Source organism: Mustela nivalis, assembly GCF_964662115.1.
Source record: "Mustela nivalis genome assembly, chromosome: 9".
NCBI classification, from domain to species: Eukaryota; Metazoa; Chordata; class Mammalia; order Carnivora; family Mustelidae; genus Mustela; species Mustela nivalis.
In genome coordinates this window covers 113753990-113772645 of record NC_139028.1, presented here as the reverse complement: position 1 = coordinate 113772645, position 18656 = coordinate 113753990, and the positions used below count along the sequence as shown (strand labels likewise).

General features: G+C 54.8%; 3 protein-coding genes across 4 annotated transcripts; 2 read left to right on the top strand and 1 right to left on the bottom strand.

Annotated features, from left to right (window-relative positions):
- The first annotated feature begins 4614 nt into the window (after positions 1-4614).
- FOSL1 (FOS like 1, AP-1 transcription factor subunit) lies at positions 4615-10754 on the top strand. The gene is made up of 4 exons (XM_082748562.1): positions 4615-5294; positions 7254-7451; positions 9156-9263; positions 9678-10754. Exons 1-4 carry the CDS (start codon positions 5205-5207, stop codon positions 10095-10097), a joined length of 816 nt encoding a protein of 271 aa, XP_082604688.1. The 5' UTR covers positions 4615-5204; the 3' UTR covers positions 10098-10754.
- A 596-nt stretch (positions 10755-11350) lies between these two features.
- On the bottom strand, positions 11351-12372 carry CCDC85B (coiled-coil domain containing 85B). Of its 2 annotated transcripts, XM_082748573.1 has the most exons (2): positions 12131-12372; positions 11652-11975 (listed from the first exon to the last, which is right to left on the bottom strand). In XM_082748573.1, exons 1-2 carry the CDS (start codon positions 12200-12202, stop codon positions 11790-11792), a joined length of 258 nt encoding a protein of 85 aa, XP_082604699.1. In that variant the 5' UTR covers positions 12203-12372; the 3' UTR covers positions 11652-11789. The 2 variants fall into 2 exon arrangements, with proteins under 2 accessions (XP_082604698.1, XP_082604699.1); XM_082748572.1 differs by having other exon boundaries at positions 11351-12355.
- A 2021-nt stretch (positions 12373-14393) lies between these two features.
- Positions 14394-18645, top strand: FIBP (FGF1 intracellular binding protein). Its single transcript, XM_082748546.1, has 10 exons — positions 14394-14622; positions 14816-15014; positions 15208-15334; positions 16426-16526; positions 16964-17097; positions 17416-17524; positions 17601-17664; positions 17930-18016; positions 18104-18201; positions 18524-18645. The coding sequence occupies exons 1-10, from the start codon at positions 14538-14540 to the stop codon at positions 18591-18593; spliced, it is 1074 nt and encodes a 357-aa protein (XP_082604672.1). The 5' UTR covers positions 14394-14537; the 3' UTR covers positions 18594-18645.
- Positions 18646-18656: the final 11 nt, after the last annotated feature.

Genomic DNA, 18656 nt, shown 5'->3' with positions numbered 1-18656 from the left:
TAAGAACAGAATTATAAAACATAGGGGTAGATGTTCAAATTTGGCAGTGGATTCATAGCTCTGACCTTGGAAGAATGAGCAACAAAAGAAAAAACAATTGGATTTCATAAAAAATTTAAAAACTTTTGTGCAGGAGCACCTGGGTGGCTCAGTGAGTTAAAGCCTCTGCCTTCAGCTCAGGTCATGGTCTCAGGGTCCTGGGATTGAGCCCCGCATCAGGCTCCCTGCTCATCAGGGAGCCTGCTTCCTCCTCTCTCCCTGCCTGCCTCTCTGCCTACTTGTGATCTCTGTCTATCAAATAAATAAATAAAATCTTTAAAAAGAAAAACTTTTGTGCATTAAAAGACATTATGAAAAATGTGAAAAGACAACCTACAGACTGGGAGAAAATAGCTACAGATAATATTTTCGTAAGGGTTTGCTAGCCAGAATAGAGGAAGAACTCTTATAATGCAACAACCACACACACACACACACACACACACACACACACACAAAACCCCACCAACTAGGGGTGTCTGACTGGCTCAGTCTGTAGAACATGGGATTCTTCATCTCGGGGTTATGAGTTTGAGCCCCACATTGGGCATGGAGCCAACTTAAAAAAAATAGAAATGGACAAAGGATTCAAATAGACATTTGTTCCTAAAATATATATAAATAGCAAAAAAGCACATGAAAAAATATTCATCATTAAGGGACATGATCTGTTATTAAGGAAATGCAAATTAAAACACAAGATACCAGGAGTGCCTGGGTGGCTCATTTAGCTTCTGCCTTTGGCTCAGGTCATGATCCTTGTCCTGGGATGGGGCACCGCATCAGGCTCTCTACTCAGTGGGGAGTCTGCTTCCCTTTCTCACTATGCCTGCCTCTCTGCCTACTTATGATCTCTGTTTGTTAAATAAATAAATAAATAAATAAATAAAATCTTAAAAAAAAAAACCAAGATACCATGTCACACCCTCTAGGATGTCTTTCATTTCAAAAACGGAAATAATAAATGTTGGCAAGGATGTGGGCAAATTAGAAGCTTCTTATACCCGCCAGTATGAATGTAAAATGGTCCAACCACTTTGTAAAACAGTCTGGCAGTTTTTCACAAGGTGAAACGGAGAATTACCATATGAGCCAGCAGTTCTACTCTTAGGTACATTCCCAAGATCAATGAGACATCTGTCCACACAAAAACTTGTACACAAATGTCTATAGCACCATTAGTCATAATATCCCAAAAGGAGAAACATTCAAATATCCATCAACTTATGAATAAATAAATAGTGGTATATCCATACAATAGAATATTATTCAACAATAAAAAAAAGAACAGAGTATTGACACATACTACAACATAAATGAGCCTGGAAAACACTATGCTAAGTGAAAGAAACCGGATGCAGAAGGTCACATATTGTATGATTCCATTTATATGAGATGTACAAAATAGGCAAATCCACAGAGACAGAAAGAGGATTTGTGTTTCCCAGGAGATGGGGATTGGGAGTAATTTTTTTTTTTTAAGGATTTCATTTATTTATTTATTTATTTATTTAACGAAGAGGGAGATCACAAGGAAGCAGAGAGGTAGGCAGAGAGAGAGAGAAGGGGAGGCAGGCTCCTCACTGAGCAGAGAGCCGGATGCAGGGTTCGATCCCAGTCCTTGAGACCATGACCTGAGCTGAAGGCAGAGGCTCAACCCACTGAGCCACCCAGACACCCTGGGACTGATTTCTTTAGAGGGATGGGATGATTTTCGGAATAATAAAAAAGTTTTGAAAACTAGGGAGAAGTGGTGGTTGCACAACACTGTGAGTGCACAGAATTCTATTGAAGTCTACGCTCAAAATGGTTAATTGTATGTTATGTAAATTTCAACCCTGTTTATAAAATAAATAAACTTCGCTTTAAAAAGTGAATGGAGGGGCACCTGGGTGGCTCAGTGGGTTAAGCAGCTGCCCTCAGCTCAGGTCATGATCCCAGGGTCCTAGGATCGCGTCCCACATCGGGCTCCTGCTTAGAGAGGAGCCCGTTTCTCCCTCTACCTCTATCCCCCTCCCTGCTTGTTTTCTCTCTCTCTCTCTCTTTGAAATAAATAAAACCTTGAAGAAAAAAAAGTGAATGGAGGGGTGCCTGGGTGACAGTAGGTTAAGTGTCCGACTCTTGATTTCAGTTCAGGTCATGATCTCAGGGTCCTGGGATTGAGCCTGAGCCGGGCTCCAGGCTCAGTGGGGAGTCAGCTGGAGGATTTCTCTCTCTCCCTCTGCCCACCCCCACAATCTCTCTTGCTCCCCCTCCAATAAATAAACACATCTTTAAAAAAATAATAAGTGAGTGGAAAATGAAACACATAAACATCCCCTCCTACAGCCTGGGGGCACTGACAGAGCTTGCTGGGTGCCAAGCACACTCATCCATTACCTCCTTTTCCTCCCTGCAACCCCAAGAGATGGGCATTCTCTGGGGCTCAGAGAAGGTGGTGACTGAGCCAGGCTCACACAGGGTGCCAGGGGTCAGTGCCCTGGTGTCTCAGACCTCCGGGCCCCCAGACTCCTGCAATCACAGTGGCCCCTTGGGAATCACGCCTGGCCTCCCTGGGTGGGAGCTGGTGAGGTCAGGGGCCAGGAACGTTACTGCAGCCACGAAGCAGGAGTTAATGACTGAGGAGCTTGGAATGTGCTGCCTCTGAAAGGACCTCCTTGTGGCTCCACCAACGGTTAGAGCAAGAAGGGACTTTCAGAAAACCATGTAATCACACACACACACACACACACACACACACACACACACTGATTTGAAATCGGAGGCCTTGCTCTGTCCCTGCCCCCAGGATGCTGGGCAAGTGGGACAGGGTGGTGTTTCTGGATCAGGTGGGTGTATGCCATCACGGCTGATCTGCATCAGTCCTCACATGTGCCACCACCTGGCCACCTTTGTCACCTTGACCCATCCAACCTGGGCTCAGCCAAAGAGTTCAAACATCAGTTAGTGTGTGTGTGTGTGCTGCGTGATTGCCTTAGCCTGTGATCAGAACCCCAAGGGCTCCCGCTTCTGGAACTTTGTATTAACACGTGTATTTGTTTTTGCTCTTCGTCAAGTTCTTGCTATATGCAGGGCTAAACATGTGATATTATTTTATTTCTATTCTTGAACAACCCTGAGATGTAGTCATCATTATGTTTCCATTTTACAGAGGCTCTGAGAGATGGTGTGTCTCATCGAGGTCATATAGCTGGTGAGCAGCCAAACCAGAATTCAAACTCCAGAACCTGGAACTGTCTGATTCCAGCAGGCATGTTCTTTTCCACGGATCACACTGGCTCAAATCTCTCTCTCTCTCTCTCCCTCTGTCTCTCTCACCTCTATATTTCTCAGCCTGGTAAACCGCTGTTAGCTTCTTTTCTTTTTAGAGAAAGACAAGCCTCGAGTAGAACAAGGGTAAGGGAGAGGCACCGAGCTGGGAACCACCTTCTGAGTGCACAGCACGCTACAGCTTACAAAGCACTTTCACATTTATGATCTCATTTGATCCTATAGCAACCCCATGAGGTCAGCAGGAGGCTCAATTATTCCCACTGGGACTGGGACTCAAAGGGAAGGTGACCCACCCAGGGTCATAGAGACAGAAAATGGTAGCTCTGGGACTGGAAGCCCAGGGCCAAGCTGGCTTTATATCTCTGCAGTCAAATGCTCTACCGCTGAGCTATACCACCTAGCTTTGTGTCTCTGAGCCCTGAGTGCACCCACAGACCCCTGGCCTCAGTCCCCAAGGAAGGGCAGCCCAGGACCCTGTTTTTCCCCAAACTCTTCCTTCCTTGATGACAATACTGGAGCTGGCCAAACGGAGGTAGCCGTGGAAAGCAGGAGAGCCCAGCTCTCTCTCTGTAGTTGTGGGACACCGGCAGCCCCTTACTCCCGCTGGGCCTTAGTTCTCCCATCTGTAGAATGGGAAGAAGCCCAGAAGCTTTGGGGTGGTCCTCTCAGCACTGACATTCTGCACTGGTAAAAAAAAAAAAGCGCGTGGGAGGACTTGGAGAAATCTTGTCTGAGCGTGGGTTTGGAGCTCCCACGGCCCTGATTTGGCAACCTGCTTCAGCCCCTTGCTTTGTGACATTAGGCACTTCTTCTCAACATACCTCAGCCTTAGTTCCCCCATCTGTAAAATGGGGAGGACCATGGTACCAACTCCCCACGGTGTTGGCTTTAGTTGTTGAAATTTGGCACATCTCCAAATAAGGCTGGTGACCACAGAGCCCCAAGGAGCGGTGACAGTATTTAAAGAAGATGGCATTTAACAGAGCATAGGACAAATGCGTCCCATGGCCGACTCCGCAGTCTCTTAACCGCTTATGGAGGCTCTGAATCAAAACTTGTTATAACTTCTGAAATTATCCCAGGAGTAGCACAATCGAGTCACCTTGTATTTGTGGGTAGTCGAAACCATTAACTTGTCCATCGTAAACGTTTAAAATAGACCACCCTTCGGTAACCCTGGTTTATCATTTACCCACTTTTTAGTATACCTGAACCTTAAAACAATGCCAGCAGGTGTGAAGCCTTGGACGGCAGTTAAGTACGACGTAAACACCCCGTAAATAAAATAATAACCAGCACAATCACATTTATAATCCACTTTACTGTTTGCAGACCCCTTTCTCATTCATCATTCCAACCTCCCACCCGCCACAAGGTGTGAGTCTTTCGTGCCCTCTGACGAATGCCAACACTGAGGCCGGATCCGGCGATGAGTGGGCTCCGCGCCTGCGCATGGGAAGGCCGGTCCAAAGCCTGGGCTCGCGGGCGGGGTGCGGCGCCCAGCCGCTTACAGGTGCGTAAATCCGCGGGGGAATCCTCGGCTCCACCTGGGCGCGGCGAGGAAATTGCACCATGTATGGGCAACTACGTCAGAAGGGGCTGACCCGCCGCTGTCCTGGGGGACTCCAGGTCCGTCCCTTTCCCCACGACAAGGCGGTCACTGGACTGTAGGAGGCGTAGACAAATTCAGTGCGGATTGGCAAAAGGCGGAGCGTCTGGGGAGGTGGAGCCCTGAGGTGTCCAGCGCCGTTGAAAATCGCCCGCTCCCCCCTCCCAATCGAAGTGGTTCAGCCCGAGAACTTTTCATTCATAAAAAGAAAAGACTCCGCGAGGAGCAAGTGAGTCAGAACCCAAGCCGGCGACGCGGACCCCACGAAGCAGCCAGCCAGGGCATGTTCCGAGACTTCGGGGAACCCGGACCGAGCTCCGGGGCCGGCGGTGCGTACGGCGGCCCGGCGCAGCCCCCCACTTCAGGCCAGCAGGTGAGAGGGACCCGACGCCTGGGGTTCCCGGGTGGACAGCGCCTGGGACACTGCGGTCGACTCCGCACACTCTGGGACTGGGGCCGCGAACAGGAGTGGGGACTGGATCTGGGCCGTGGCCGTGGCCGCGGATTCTCCCGCGTCTAGAGGCACGTTTCCCCCACAGCCCAGGGGAACGCGCGCGGCAGGCGCGACAAAGAGCTGCGAACGTCCCCTCTGTCTTGCCCCCTTTCCCTTCGCTGTCTACTGTCTATCTGTCCTGTTGTCTCTGTTACCTTCTTTCTTTCCTCCCGTCCACGACTGATTTCTTCGTCCTGTCCGCGTCAGAAAGGCGCCCCTTAGTCCGGGATTAGTCCCAGCTCGGACAGGAGCAGAGGGTCTGATCCATCGCGGACTAAATCCCCCGGGATCCGGAGCCTGAGCTGACGCCGATAAGTCCCCACACAGGAGGGGGGCGACATCCAGCGGCAGGCTACCTCCGACAGACCGGGAATCCTCGACACTGTCTGTGACCTTCTCTGTGCCCGTTTGTCTGTCTGTACCCTGTCGCCAAGTCCCCGTTCCTTTCTCGGAGCAGTGGAGCCTGCTGGACTCCGGGAGACTGGTTCTCCGCCTCTAATTTACAGGCTGGGGCCGGAGGAGGCTGCGAGATGCCGGGAAGTGCGCGGGGTGTTGCAGCGGGCAGCTCCCGCGTCTCCCGACTGTCGGCACCAAACGGCGCCCCGCTGCAGGCTGGGGGGACTTGGGTGGCTGCAGGTGCCCACTTCCTGTCGAGGGGCAGCGCGCACGTGTCGTTAGGGGAGGGAAGGAGCGGCGTCCGTTCCGCCGAGTCACAGCGGCCGAGTCACGGTGGCTGACTCACCCGGGGCGCCCCTCCCTTCCTGGCCCGCAGCAGCCCGGGGCCCGACTACTCGGGAGCGGGAGATGCCGAGGGCAGTGCCTCAGTCCCGGAACTGGGGTCACCGGGCCACTGGGCCCGCAGCGCTGGGCAGGGGACACCGCTGTCTGGACTTGCCTGGGCTTGTGGCGAGCTTCCCGAAGGCCTGGGCGCCAAGGCCCAGCCCCAAGTCCTCCCCAAAACTGAATCCCCATCTCAACCCTTTTCTCAGATTTTTGGCTGAAGGAAAATCTTGGCAGGTAATACACGGAACGCTTACAGTGCAGCCCGTATGGTTCGGGGAGGTTTCATTGAATCTAAGAATTCACTGAGTTGAGAGCCCACCATTATTTTGTGCCAGTAAATTTTTCTAAAGCTGCCAAGTGAACTGTGATTTCAGAGCTACTAAAGGGCATCTCTTCGCATCAATGAGATGCCATAATCCTCACCTACAACCATATTAAAAACAAAGATGGAGGTTAAATAGCTTGTTCCGAGTCACAGCCAGTAAGGGGCTGAGCTAAGAGTTAACTGGGACAGCCTCAGCCCAGGCCAGTGGCTCTTGCCCACCACAGCCCCATGCACTGGGCACCGGCCACTTCCCAGGCCCTGTCATGCCCATTCTCTTGCCCAGCCAGCCTTGGAGATAGGAGCCAGAATTCTCCTCTTTGTACAGATGGGATTCAGGCAGAATACAGGAGTACGCCTGGGCCACTTCCCCCTTACTGGCTATGTGTCTGTGGACAACTGTCTTCCTGTCTGAAAATGAAGACACTGTTGTGCAAATTAGATGAGTCAGTAATTTGTCAAGTGGTTGGGATGGTGCCTGGAATCCATACTTTATAAGTATTGGTTCTGATAGGGGAATGAAAGCACAGCAAGGTTATGAGACTTGCCCGAAGTCACACAGCTCGTAAGCAAGAGACTGGTCACCAAGTCAGTCTCTCTGTCAGGCTGTGCTCTTTCCGGTCTCTCAGAACCAACAGCTGCACTGAGGGTGGACGGCGGTGTGGTTTCTGCCCAGCAGCGGCCCCTCACTCTACACAGACCTCATCCCTGGCTTTCCATGTCCCGTCCCTCAGAAGTTCCACCTCGTGCCAAGTGTCCATGCTGTGAGTGGCAGCCAGGAGCTGCAGTGGATGGTGCAGCCTCACTTCCTCGGACCCAGCAGCTACCCCAGGCCTCTGGCCTACCCCCCGTACAGCCCCCCACAGCCCCGGCCAGGAGTCATCCGGGCCCTAGGGCCACCTCCAGGGGTGCGACGCAGGCCCTGTGAACAGGTACGTAGCAGAGGCATTGTGCTGGTGCAGATGCCCACAGGGGTGCTGAGGGGCAGAGGACAAGTTCTCGGCCGAAGGCACATGGGCTTAGAAAGGGGGGAGGTGGGGAGGTAAGGCCATTGGTGACTCCTGGTCAAGGCAGAAAGTAATAGGAGCCCCTGGGGTGATCCAGAGGGCAAAGAGGTCACTTCTAGATCAGGGAAAGCTTTCTGGAGCCTAGAAGGATGGGTAGGATTTGCATAGATAGAGATGAAGGAAAAGACATTCCGGGTAGAGAGGTTGGCAGAGCAAGAATAGGGATGAAGATGAGAATGTAAGGTGCACACGTGGAGCAACAGATGGAGAAGTGGGTGGACGGGAGAGGGTCTCTACCCGCTGACATGGACGGGGATGGTGAGCACATGCCGTCTATGGAGCTGGGAGAGAACAGAAAGGGGAGGGTTTTCTGCAGCTACTCTCTGGGTCTAAGTCTCTCTGTCTCATTTAATCTTTGCAAAAAGCCTCTGGGGAAAGCACTCTGGTTTTCTCCATTTTACAGCTGGGAAATGAAGGCACACAGAGGTCGTCACTTGTCCAGATCATGCAAGTAGTGAGCAATGAGACAGGTCTTTCCAACTAGAAAGTGAGATCCTAACCATCAAGCCACACTGTCTCATCCAGAGCTAACAGGCTCGAAGCAGAGTGAGCTGGGGACTCCTGCCTTCACAGTGCTAAAAAAATAAAATAAAATACAGTTGCTTGCCAAAATAAATAAGAGATAGAGGGAGCGGCTCCTCCTTCATTTTGGTACATGAGACTGTAGTGGAGTGAGGCTTGCACATTAAGGAGCTTGACCTGAGTTCAGGTTCTTGCAAAGATGTGCAGTTAAGACAGACCTTTTTGACCAACTGAAGAGGGCCACGCTGTGAGCCCAAGGCAGGCTCCTGGACTTCTTCAGCCCTGTGCTTATGGGGCTCTTATTTTCTGGGACTCCTAGACTGGGGCTGTGAGCTCTAAGTGGGGTTCTTTTGGGGGAGGTGGTCTCCATCACCTGCCCTCTCAATGTGGAACAGAGTGAGTGGGTTTTAATTTCTGCTCTGGGACCATAAACGAGTTATTCATCCTCTCCAGGCTTCAGTTCCTTACATGGGAAGTTTGGTTAAGAATCTGTGTAAAGCTCTACACCAGCATGTAATAGGTTCCTAATAAAAGACATCTTACTCAGCGGCAACACTCATCAACCTCTCCTAGTGCTCACAGCCTCTGGGGAAGAGGACACTTGGTTATCAAGAGACTGAAAAGAATGAGGGTCCTTTGAAAAAGAGCGGCTGGGCCCCAGGGGCTCGGAGTAAGAAAGGCCACTTCTGGGTGGGAAATGAGAGAGAAACCTTCTTGGAAGAGCGGGGGTATCTCAGTTGAGTCCTGAGAGATGGAGAGGGGTAAAGGTTTGTGGAGTGTGTGGGTGTTGGGGGGGGGGGGCATTCTGAGAGTAATCAGACGAGGCAAAAAGCTGGGTGCGAGGAGGAAATCTGATTAATTCAATCTCACTAAAGCGCGAGTTCGGGGAACCTGTCCCGGTGCTGTGTGGTCCCTGAAGCGCGGTGGGAGAGGGGGGCTGCACTGCCATACCGTCGCCCAGGGTCCTAGCCCTGGGCCACCCCACAAGGCGAGTGCCGGGCGACCAGTGGCCCAGGGTCTACCTCACTACTCCCTCTACCCATCCAGATCAGCCCGGAGGAGGAGGAGCGCCGTCGAGTGAGGCGCGAGCGCAATAAGCTGGCGGCGGCCAAGTGCAGGAATCGGAGGAAGGAACTGACCGACTTCCTGCAGGCGGTGAGCACCGGCCGGCGCGGAGGGTGTCCAGGCCCCGGTCTACCGAAGCTCAGAGGGGCGTGGCTCCCCAGAGCCTGAGGGGTCCCAGAGGGTACCAGGATATGAAGGCCCCTTCCCCCAGGCTCCCGTCGGAGCACTCCTTCGCAGAAAACGATGAGGGAAAAGCGATTAAAAATTAGTTACAGCCCATCTCACTCCCATCAGAGGGAGAGGAGGGTTAAAGCTTCGGCAGACAACCTCCTTCTAAGATGCTCCCGGGCCTGATGGGAGCCGAGCCCATTTTTCTCCCAAGGGCTCATGGGAGTTGTAGTCCAGACTCACTGGAGACCCACCCCCTCCCCCAATTACCACCACCTCCCGAGGCTACGCCATATTCAGCCCTTATCTTCTAATTCCACTCCTAACCCTCCGCAGGAGACCGATAAACTGGAGGACGAGAAGTCCGGTCTGCAGCGAGAGATTGAGGAGCTGCAGAAGCAGAAGGAGCGCCTGGAGCTGGTGCTCGAAGCCCACCGCCCTATCTGCAAAATCCCGGAAGGGGCCACGGAGTGCGACACTGGCGGCGCGGGCGGTACCGGCGGCACCAGCAGCCCCCCAGCACCTTCCCGCCCTGTACCTTGTATCTCTCTTTCCTCGGGGCCCGTGCTTGAACCCGAAGCATTGCACACCCCCACGCTCATGACCACACCCTCCCTGACTCCTTTCACCCCTAGTCCGGTCTTCACCTACCCCAGCACCCCTGAGCCCTGCGCCTCAGCCCATCGCAGGAGTAGCAGCAGCAGCGGGGACCCATCCTCTGACCCTCTGGGCTCCCCCACCCTCCTTGCCTTATGAGGCACCCCAGCCCCCTACCGGCGGGTGCCACTCTAGCCAATGTCTCCCCACCCACTGGTCCAGCTGGTCTGGACTGTATCCCATGCCCATCCCAGCAGGCTCTTCTCCATCCCTCTAGATGACACTGGGCATATTCCACGTCCTCGGAGAGTCAGCTTGGGGCACCAAAGCTACCCACTGTTTTTCCAGAGCTGGCTTCTCTAGCAGAATTTGCACTAAATCAGAAACAAAATATTTCCCATTTGTGCGAGGGAACTCCTGGCAACCAAAAAGGACTTTGTAGAGCCCTCGAGGTCCTCTAGAGCCCCCAAGCCCTTCCAGAGAACACCTACAGTCTTCATCGCCCTCTTCCTCTAGTCCACCCAATCCTGCTCTTGACAGGTGATCCTCTACCAGCCTAGAACACTAAAGAACTCATCCAGCCCCACACTGCCAGCAGCATCAAGTGATCGAACCAGGGCATTCTGCTGGCCCCTCCTGAATGGCAGGAGAGTGCCAGAGTCTTCTGTGATGAGCCAACCTGCAGCCCCCCCAGCTCGGAGAAGACTTCAGCTCCAGGGAATCCAAGCCTCCACAAGGAAGGCAGCTGCTATTTATTTTCCTACATAGAGTATTTTTATACAAACCTACCAAAATGGAATAAAAGGCTTGAAGTTCTGGCCTGGTCTCATTGAACCCAGAGGAATCAGAAGCCCTAGGCTCCAGTCTCACCTCTACGGACTTACTGCACGAGTTTGGACAAAGTATTTGATATTTGATATTTCTGGACCTAAGTTGTCTTATCTGACGAATGAGATTACATCTGCGCTGCCTCATCTCCAGGACTGAGGGGAGAAAGAGAGTGCTGTTGGGCGCAAGCCAAAAGGATTATCTTCTTCCTCCTGATGGAGGCCCACAGCGCTCCTGCGCGGACCATAGGAGGGCGCTGTTACGCCCCTTCCAGCCTCGGGGGAGGCTGCAGACTGGGTTCTAGGCCCCCAACACCTGCTTCCTGCCCCATTGTCTTGGACAGGAAGGAGCCGGGAAGGGAGCTGGAGCCACTTCAGGGGCCGGATCACGGCCTGTCCCGAGGCCTAATGGGGGGAGCCAGGGGCTCACCACGGTCCCACACCCCGCCCCAGGCTTGAGGTCTTGGGGTAGTCAGCCGCCTTAGTTCTGCAGCCCCTCCAGATGGCACTGGTACCCTGTCTCAACGTCCCCGCCCTCGTTCCCACCCCGGCGAGTCCCAAACAGACGCTGCCCAGGCCACGGGCTCTGCTTCCGTTCCAGTTTATTAGCCCCCACCCCGCCCCCAGCAAGTCCCTCCGCTCCAGCCTCCAGTTCCCCTGCTGCCCCACCAGCGAAAGCGAGGGGCCCTCCTTAGTGCCAGAGTTTCCAAATCCATGCCAGCGGCCCCTCGTACGCAGGCGGCACGGCGTCCAGGTCCCGAGGTCCACCGCAGTCCCGGCGCTTGGGAAGCAGTCTGGTCGGGCGTCGACGTGAAGGAAGCTGAGCGCTCAGTCATCTGGGGAGCAGGCGAGGGGCAACTGGTCGGGACTGCCCACGCTGCCGGTGCTGGAGCTTCCATCGCCCAGGTCGCGGGGCCCGCAGGGAGGCAAGGCGAGCTCGGGTGTCGGCCCGGCGCCTGAGCCCCCAGCGCCGCCGGGGCCGCCTCGGGGGCCCCACTCCTCGCCGAGAGCCAGGCAGAGCTCCTTAAGCGCCAGGTTCTCCCGCAGCAGCTCCTCCTGGCGGCCCTCCAGCTCGGCCAGCTTCTGCCAACAACCGCCCAAGTCCTCGCGCACAGCTCGGGATGCTTGGGTCCCGAAGAGCTGCCACTGGCGTGCGGCGCGCCGCCCGCGCTGGCGCTCGGAGTCCAGGAAGCAGCAGAGGTCGCGCAGCTCACGGTTCTCGGCCTGTAAGCGCCGGTTGAGCTGCTTGAGCTCGCGGATCTCGCCCAGGTGACCCTGGAGCTGCCGATTCACCTCCTGCATGAGGCGGCCGCGCTGCACCAGAGCCGCCAGACGCGCCGCCTCCTCTCGCCGCAGGCGCCGCACCAGCTCTTCCTTGCCCAGCGCCGCCATCTCCTCGTCCGTCAGCTCCTCCAGGCCGCCCGCCTCGGCCTCCATGGCTGCTCAGGCCTCTGGAGCATCGCCTGCCCGCCGCCGCGGCCCAGGAGCCCACGTCGAGCTCTGCGCTCTCGCGGTTGAGCTCCGGCTCCGCGGGCGGCAGGCAGCGCCTGTGTAGCGTAGGCTGCAGCAGCCGCCCGGGGGTGGGCACGCGGCGGGGCGCGCGCCGGGGCGGGGCCGTGTGACGTTAGGAAGGACAGCCAATCCACGGAAGGCTCCCCGGAAAGGGGCGGGATTTAAGCGCAGAATACAGAGAAAGGGAGCTCCCCTTCCCCGCCCACTCCAGACCGCGGAGTTACAGACCCTCTTGCGCCGGGGGTCTGAGCGCCACTACCCTCCGCGAACCCCAAACTAGGCGCTTGGTACTTCCCAGTTCAAACTGCCTCGAGCTCTCGCCTAGGCCTCTCAGCTCCTGAGAACCAAGACTCCGACGTCGGCCACAGACTCATGCCCACTCCCCGACGGAACCCAGACGGTTCTCGTTACCAACTTTCCTAACTTAGTTCATACTGGAGATTCTCGGCTCAATGAACATCGCTCCCAGCCTTTCGGAACTCTGAGCCCAAACGTGCCTGACTCATCATCAGCCTACACGCTGTTGGAACGTTTCCTGCCCTGGGGGGAGGTGCATATAGGGATTCATTTATTCAATAAACTTTTATTGTGTGCAAAGCCCAGACAGAAATAAACTTGACTAAGATTCTGATCCTTTCCTCAAGGGGTCGTAATTTATTTTTCTTAAGATTTTATTTATTTATTTATTTATTTATTTATTTGAGAACGGGTGAGAGACAAAGAGAGCATGAGCAGGGGAGGGGGAAAGGGAGAGAGAGAAGCAGACTCCCCGCTAAGCAGGGAGCCTGATCCAGGACTCAATCCCAGGACCTCTGAGATCATGACCTAAGCCGAAGGCAGAGGTTTAACCGACTGAGCCACCCAGGCCCAAATGGGGTCGTAATTTAGTGGGGGAAACAGGCTGTGTAAAACCAGAAGTAAATGAGGAATAGGCATGATCTGAGGGAGCTCCACCCCCCAAAAAAGGTTTCCCCAAAGGGGTGGTAATCCGAGGGGCCCCGAAAGACATATAAAGCATTGCCAAATAAAGAGAAAGCTAGTTCAGGGAGCAGGAATAGCACGGTGAAAGATGCTGGGGGCCTAGCTGCTTTAGGGACGTTGAAAGTAGCTGGATGTTTCCGAAAGGTAGCTGTGTGGAGAAAATGCTAAAGGGAGGGAAGGAAGCTAAAAAGGTAGTTGGCTGGAGCGTTGCCACAGGCCAGTAGGATTTTAAGCAGAGGAGTATCATTTTAAAACGTGCATTAAAATAATTATTCAGGCTGCTCTGTGTCGGATGGATCATGGGGAAGAGATGTAGGCAGAGAGATAAGTAAGAACACTGTGTCAATGGGCAAGGTAGAGCTCTGCAGGACTGGGCTGGGACAGTGCCAGTAGGGGTGGAGAGGACAAAACATCCTAGAAATATTCAGGAGGCAAATCAGCAGAACTGAACGTGAAGAATGAGGACTCCGGGAGAAAGTCCAGGGTTCTGGTCTGAGAACTGGGTGAATGTTGGGACTGTCACTGAGATAGGAACGCAGGAAAGAAACAGATTGGAAAGAGGGCTGTCTAGCTTTTGAGGGGCCTGTAGGGTAGACAGCGTAGGAAGAGGAGCATCTAGGCAGTCCTCCTGACGTGAACTCCAGAGCTCTGAGCTGCAGAGTAAGAGAGGTCATTATTAGTGCGGGGAGGGTGGGGGGAGGAGTTAGGGAGTGAGGGAGTTAAAACCATGGGAGCAGGTGCCCTACGCCCAGATGAGGTTCTCAGCCGCAGAATGGAGTGAGGGGCTCCCAGCAAGGGCCCTTGGAGATTAAGTCAAACATATTTTTTGCAGAGAAAAGATTTAGGATAGAGACCTGTGTAACCCCTACATTTAAGATACACATCAAAGTAGGGATGAAAAAGTAGGAGAAAAGCCAGAAAGAAGTGTAGGGGAAGGTTGCCGGCGCAGGGGAGACTGTCCATCGGCCCCGACTTCCGAAGTCTTCCTGCAGACTGGGCCAGGATGGAAGTGAGGGTTGGTAGGACTACCGGGCCGAGAGGGTGGTGGGGGGGCGGGAACAAGGAGCCTGGGATTGCCCCTCCCGCTAGGAGGAGGGGCTACTCCTCTTCGCCGCTTCTGCCCCTACCCTCTCTGTCCCGGAAGTGGTCCACCTCTGGCTCCGGGTGCCCGGAGCCGAATCTCGGCGCTCCCGGAAGTAGCCTGCAGGCGGCGCGCCCGGCCCGGGCAGTGCTCGCTCCGAACGGGGCGCTGCCGCTGCGCCCGGGTCCGGGCGTCGCCATGACCAGCGAGCTGGACATCTTCGTGGGGAACACGACCCTCATCGACGAGGACGTGTATCGCCTCTGGCTGGATGGTTACTCGGGTGTGTGGGGGGCCGTCTGAGGGGCAGGTCAGGAGGAGCGGTTGTTTGGGATGGGAGAGGGGGCGGGGCCAGGACTCGGGTCGTTTGGGGAAGTGGGCAGGGGTGAGGGATGTTTAGTAGGAGTCGGACTTGGGATCCCCCGAGGGCCTGGGGGTTCGCGGAGCGGGGCTTAAAGCTAGCGCCCACTCCCCAGTGAGCGACGCGGTGGCCCTGAGGGTGCGCTCGGGAATCCTGGAGCAGACGGGCGCCACGGCAGCGGTGCTGCAGAGCGACACCATGGACCATTACCGTACTTTCCACATGCTCGAGCGCCTGCTGCACGCACCGCCTAAGCTGTTGCACCAGCTCATCTTCCAGATCCCGCCCTCCCGACAGGCGCTGCTCATCGAGAGGTGGGACGCCAACCTGTCTGACCATATACCCATTTCGCAGGGCGAAACCGAGGCCCGGGTTGGGATGGGACGTAATTACACACGGTCTGAGAAAGTTGTGACTGGGAGGGGCCAAACCTAGGTCCTGCTGGAACCCCCCTCCCCCCGTTTCCCTCCTATGTAGAAGTCAGTGGTGTCCTCTGCCTCCACGCAGGTACTATGCTTTTGACGAGGCCTTTGTGCGGGAGGTCCTGGGCAAGAAGCTGTCCAAGGGCACCAAGAAAGACCTGGACGACATCAGCACCAAAACAGGCATCACCCTCAAGAGCTGCCGGAGACAAGTGGGCACTGCTCCCTGTCCCCCAACACAACATCCCCTGTCTTCACTCCAACCCTTTGGTCGTTGCCACAGCTCCATTCTCCTTTCCCACGTCTGACAGTGGCAGGGGCTTCATACCCAGTCTCTTGTCCCTTGTTTTGCTCTTCCAAAGCATCTCCTACTCCCTGGCGGGAGCTGCTCTTTCAGAAGTTCAGATCCGACCACAGCTTTCCCCTCCTCGTAAACTTTAATTGGCTTTCCCACTCCATCCTGGATAGTAGCCACACCTCTTGGCCTTGACTGTCATGCTCTTCTGTGATCTGGTCTCTTGCCAGCCTTCTCAGCTTATATTTCTCCAGCCCCTGGCTTTCTTTTTGTTCCTGCCACTCCGCGCTGGAGGGTATACTATTTTTCGTCTCATCTGCCCCCTTGAAATACAAAGCAGAGGGTCAGATTGGACATTCTCCACAAGGCTTTTTGGTGGCCCAGAAGGCAGAAGCAACCTTTCTGGGCCTTTACTATTTTTTCTCTCTGTCTTTTGTGTACTCCTTCTGTATAGCTTAGCATTTGCTCTTTTTTTTTTTTTTTTTTTTTTTACTTCCTGGATCTTAGCCAGGAGGGTCAGTTCCAGCATGAGCTCATGAAGGGCTGGAAAGCATGATATAAAATAAGAGGAATTCAGAGGTAAGAGTGAGTAAACATTTATCCAGAGCAAGATGCTTGAATCGATAACAGGTATTAGCAGTTAATAGTTTACTTAAGAATACCACATGCTCGGGCGCCTGGGTGGCTTAGGTTAAAGCCTCTCCCTTCGGCTCAGGTCATGATCCGGGGGTCTTGTGATTGAGTCCCGCATCGGGCTCTCTCTCTGCTCAGAAGGGAGCCTGCTTCCTTCCTCTCTCTCTGCCTGCCTCTCTGCCTACTTGTGATCTCTGTCTGTCAAATGGATGAATAAAATCTTTAAAAAAAAAAAAAAAAAAGAATACTACGCACTAAGTCAGCATCTGTTGACTGGTTAGATGCATAGGTGAGGGAGGGATGTTCAGTAATCGCTTTATCAGATGACCTGCCTCTGACCAGTCCTCCCTCCCTCCTCCCCTAACTGCCCTGCAGTTTGACAACTTTAAACGAGTCTTCAAGGTGGTGGAAGAGATGCGGGGCTCCTTGGTGGACAACATTCAGCAACACTTCCTCCTGTCTGACCGGTTGGCCAGGTGAGGGGCCGGCCAAGAAGCCAGCCATCTCCCCTTCCTGCTCGCTCCTTCCTTGGGCCACCAGGCAGGTCCACCTTCCCCACCCCCACCCACTTGACCCCCTGGCTGTACTGGGCAGTGGCTCTCCTATTCCCGGTCTGTGCTTTGGATCAGGGGGCTGTCGCATGTAAAGCCTGTGGTGTAGCCCCTGGGGCTTAGGAAGGGCTCGGTAAATGGTAACTTATCCTTAGGTCTCCCCCACCCTTAGGAGACCTGGGATGAAACCACCTCTGTACACATACAGGGAGGCCCAGAGAGAAGTGGCTTGAAGCACATCGCATAGTGAGCTGGGACAGAGACAGGCCAGAAATCAGATGCCCAGGCCAATGTCACCGGTGCGAGCTGCTCCTGAAAAAGGAATTTGAAACCCTGACAGGCCCACTCTCCCATCTTTGCAGGGACTACGCTGCCATCGTCTTCTTTGCCAACAACCGCTTCGAGACAGGGAAGAAAAAACTGCAGTATCTGAGCTTTGGCGACTTTGCCTACTGTGCTGAGCTCATGATCCAGAACTGGACCCTCGGAGCCGTCGGTGAGGCCCCCACTCACCCAGCTGCCCGGACACCTCCCCACCTTCCCAGGGCCTGCGTCCCCACCAGCAGTTTCTCCTGCAGGCCCCGGTTTCCAGCGACCTTTCTTCTTTATGCAGACATTGCTACTCCTAGTCCCATGTCCCCCCTGCACAGCTCATCTGCAGACAGAGTGCCCGCCACTGATTTGTGGCCTGGGGCAAGTGACTCCGCCCTTCTGACACTTCCGGGGGTGTGCTTAGGGGGCAGGCGTGGAAGGCTTGGGACATCACTGGAGACGTTTTTATCCCTACCCCAATTCCCTTGCTGGCCTTCCCCAGACTCCCAGGTGGATGACATGGACGTGGATCTAGACAAGGAGTTTCTCCAGGACTTGAAGGAGCTCAAAATGCTTGTGGCTGACAAGGACCTTCTGGACCTACACAAGAGGTGACCCTGGAGGGTCCTCGGGCCGGGGCGCGAGTGGGGGCCCAGGCATCTCCAGACTTACCCTGTCTCCCTGCAGCCTGGTGTGTACTGCCCTTCGGGGAAAGCTTGGTGTATTCTCTGAGATGGAAGCCAACTTCAAGGTCTGTGGCCCAATCCGGCCTCTGTCCCTTGGATATCTTCAACCTCACTGCACTGTCCCCAGCTCTGCTCATGCTGGAGATTGAACGGCGGGTAGCCCTGCTCCTCCCCCTACCCACCTTGGGCAGCAGGGAACAAACTGGGGGAGTTGTTGGCTTGAGGGAGGGAGGTTGATTTGGGGAGGGCCCTGCCCCCTCCTCCAGCCTCTGGGCTCAGCCTGCAGCCTCTGGGACAGAAGGCAGAACTTCCAGGCTATCTGCCCCACAGAATCTGTCCCGGGGACTGGTGAATGTGGCTGCCAAGCTGACCCACAATAAGGATGTCCGAGACCTGTTTGTGGACCTCGTGGAGAAGGTGAGCTGTCCTGCCTGCTGCCCTCTGATCCCCAGCCTGGCCTGTCCCTGGACTGTACTGATACTAGATTTTTCCTTGGGCCCACAGTTCGTGGAACCCTGCCGTTCTGACCACTGGCCACTGAGTGACGTGCGGCTCTTCTTGAATCAGTATTCGGCGTCCGTCCACTCCCTGGATGGCTTCCGGTGAGAGAGCCCAGGCTTCCTTTCCAGCTTGGCCTTGCTGTAGCCAGCCTCTTGCCAGGGCCTAGCCCTCCTACAAACTCAGGGTTCTGTCTTTTGCCCTCGGGGTGGAAGTCTCTGTGTGGACCACCCCACTTAGAGACTGGGACCTGACCTTGGTCAGGGTCCTGAACCTCTCCACACCTGTTTCCCCCCGTAGAATGGGAGGATAATGAGCGTAAGAACAGTGTGAGGAGGGAGGGAGTGCTTAGGTGTATGAAGCTCTTGGAGCAGCATCCGTGGTTGGGGACTCAGGTGATGGCCACTGTCACTGTTCACGTTGCAGGCACCAGGCCCTTTGGGACCGCTACATGGGCACCCTCCGTGGCTGCCTCCTGCGCCTCTATCATGACTGAGGTTCCCTCCCGCCGCCCTGCCCGAACTGACAATAAAGCTGCCACGACTTTGGAGGAGCCTGT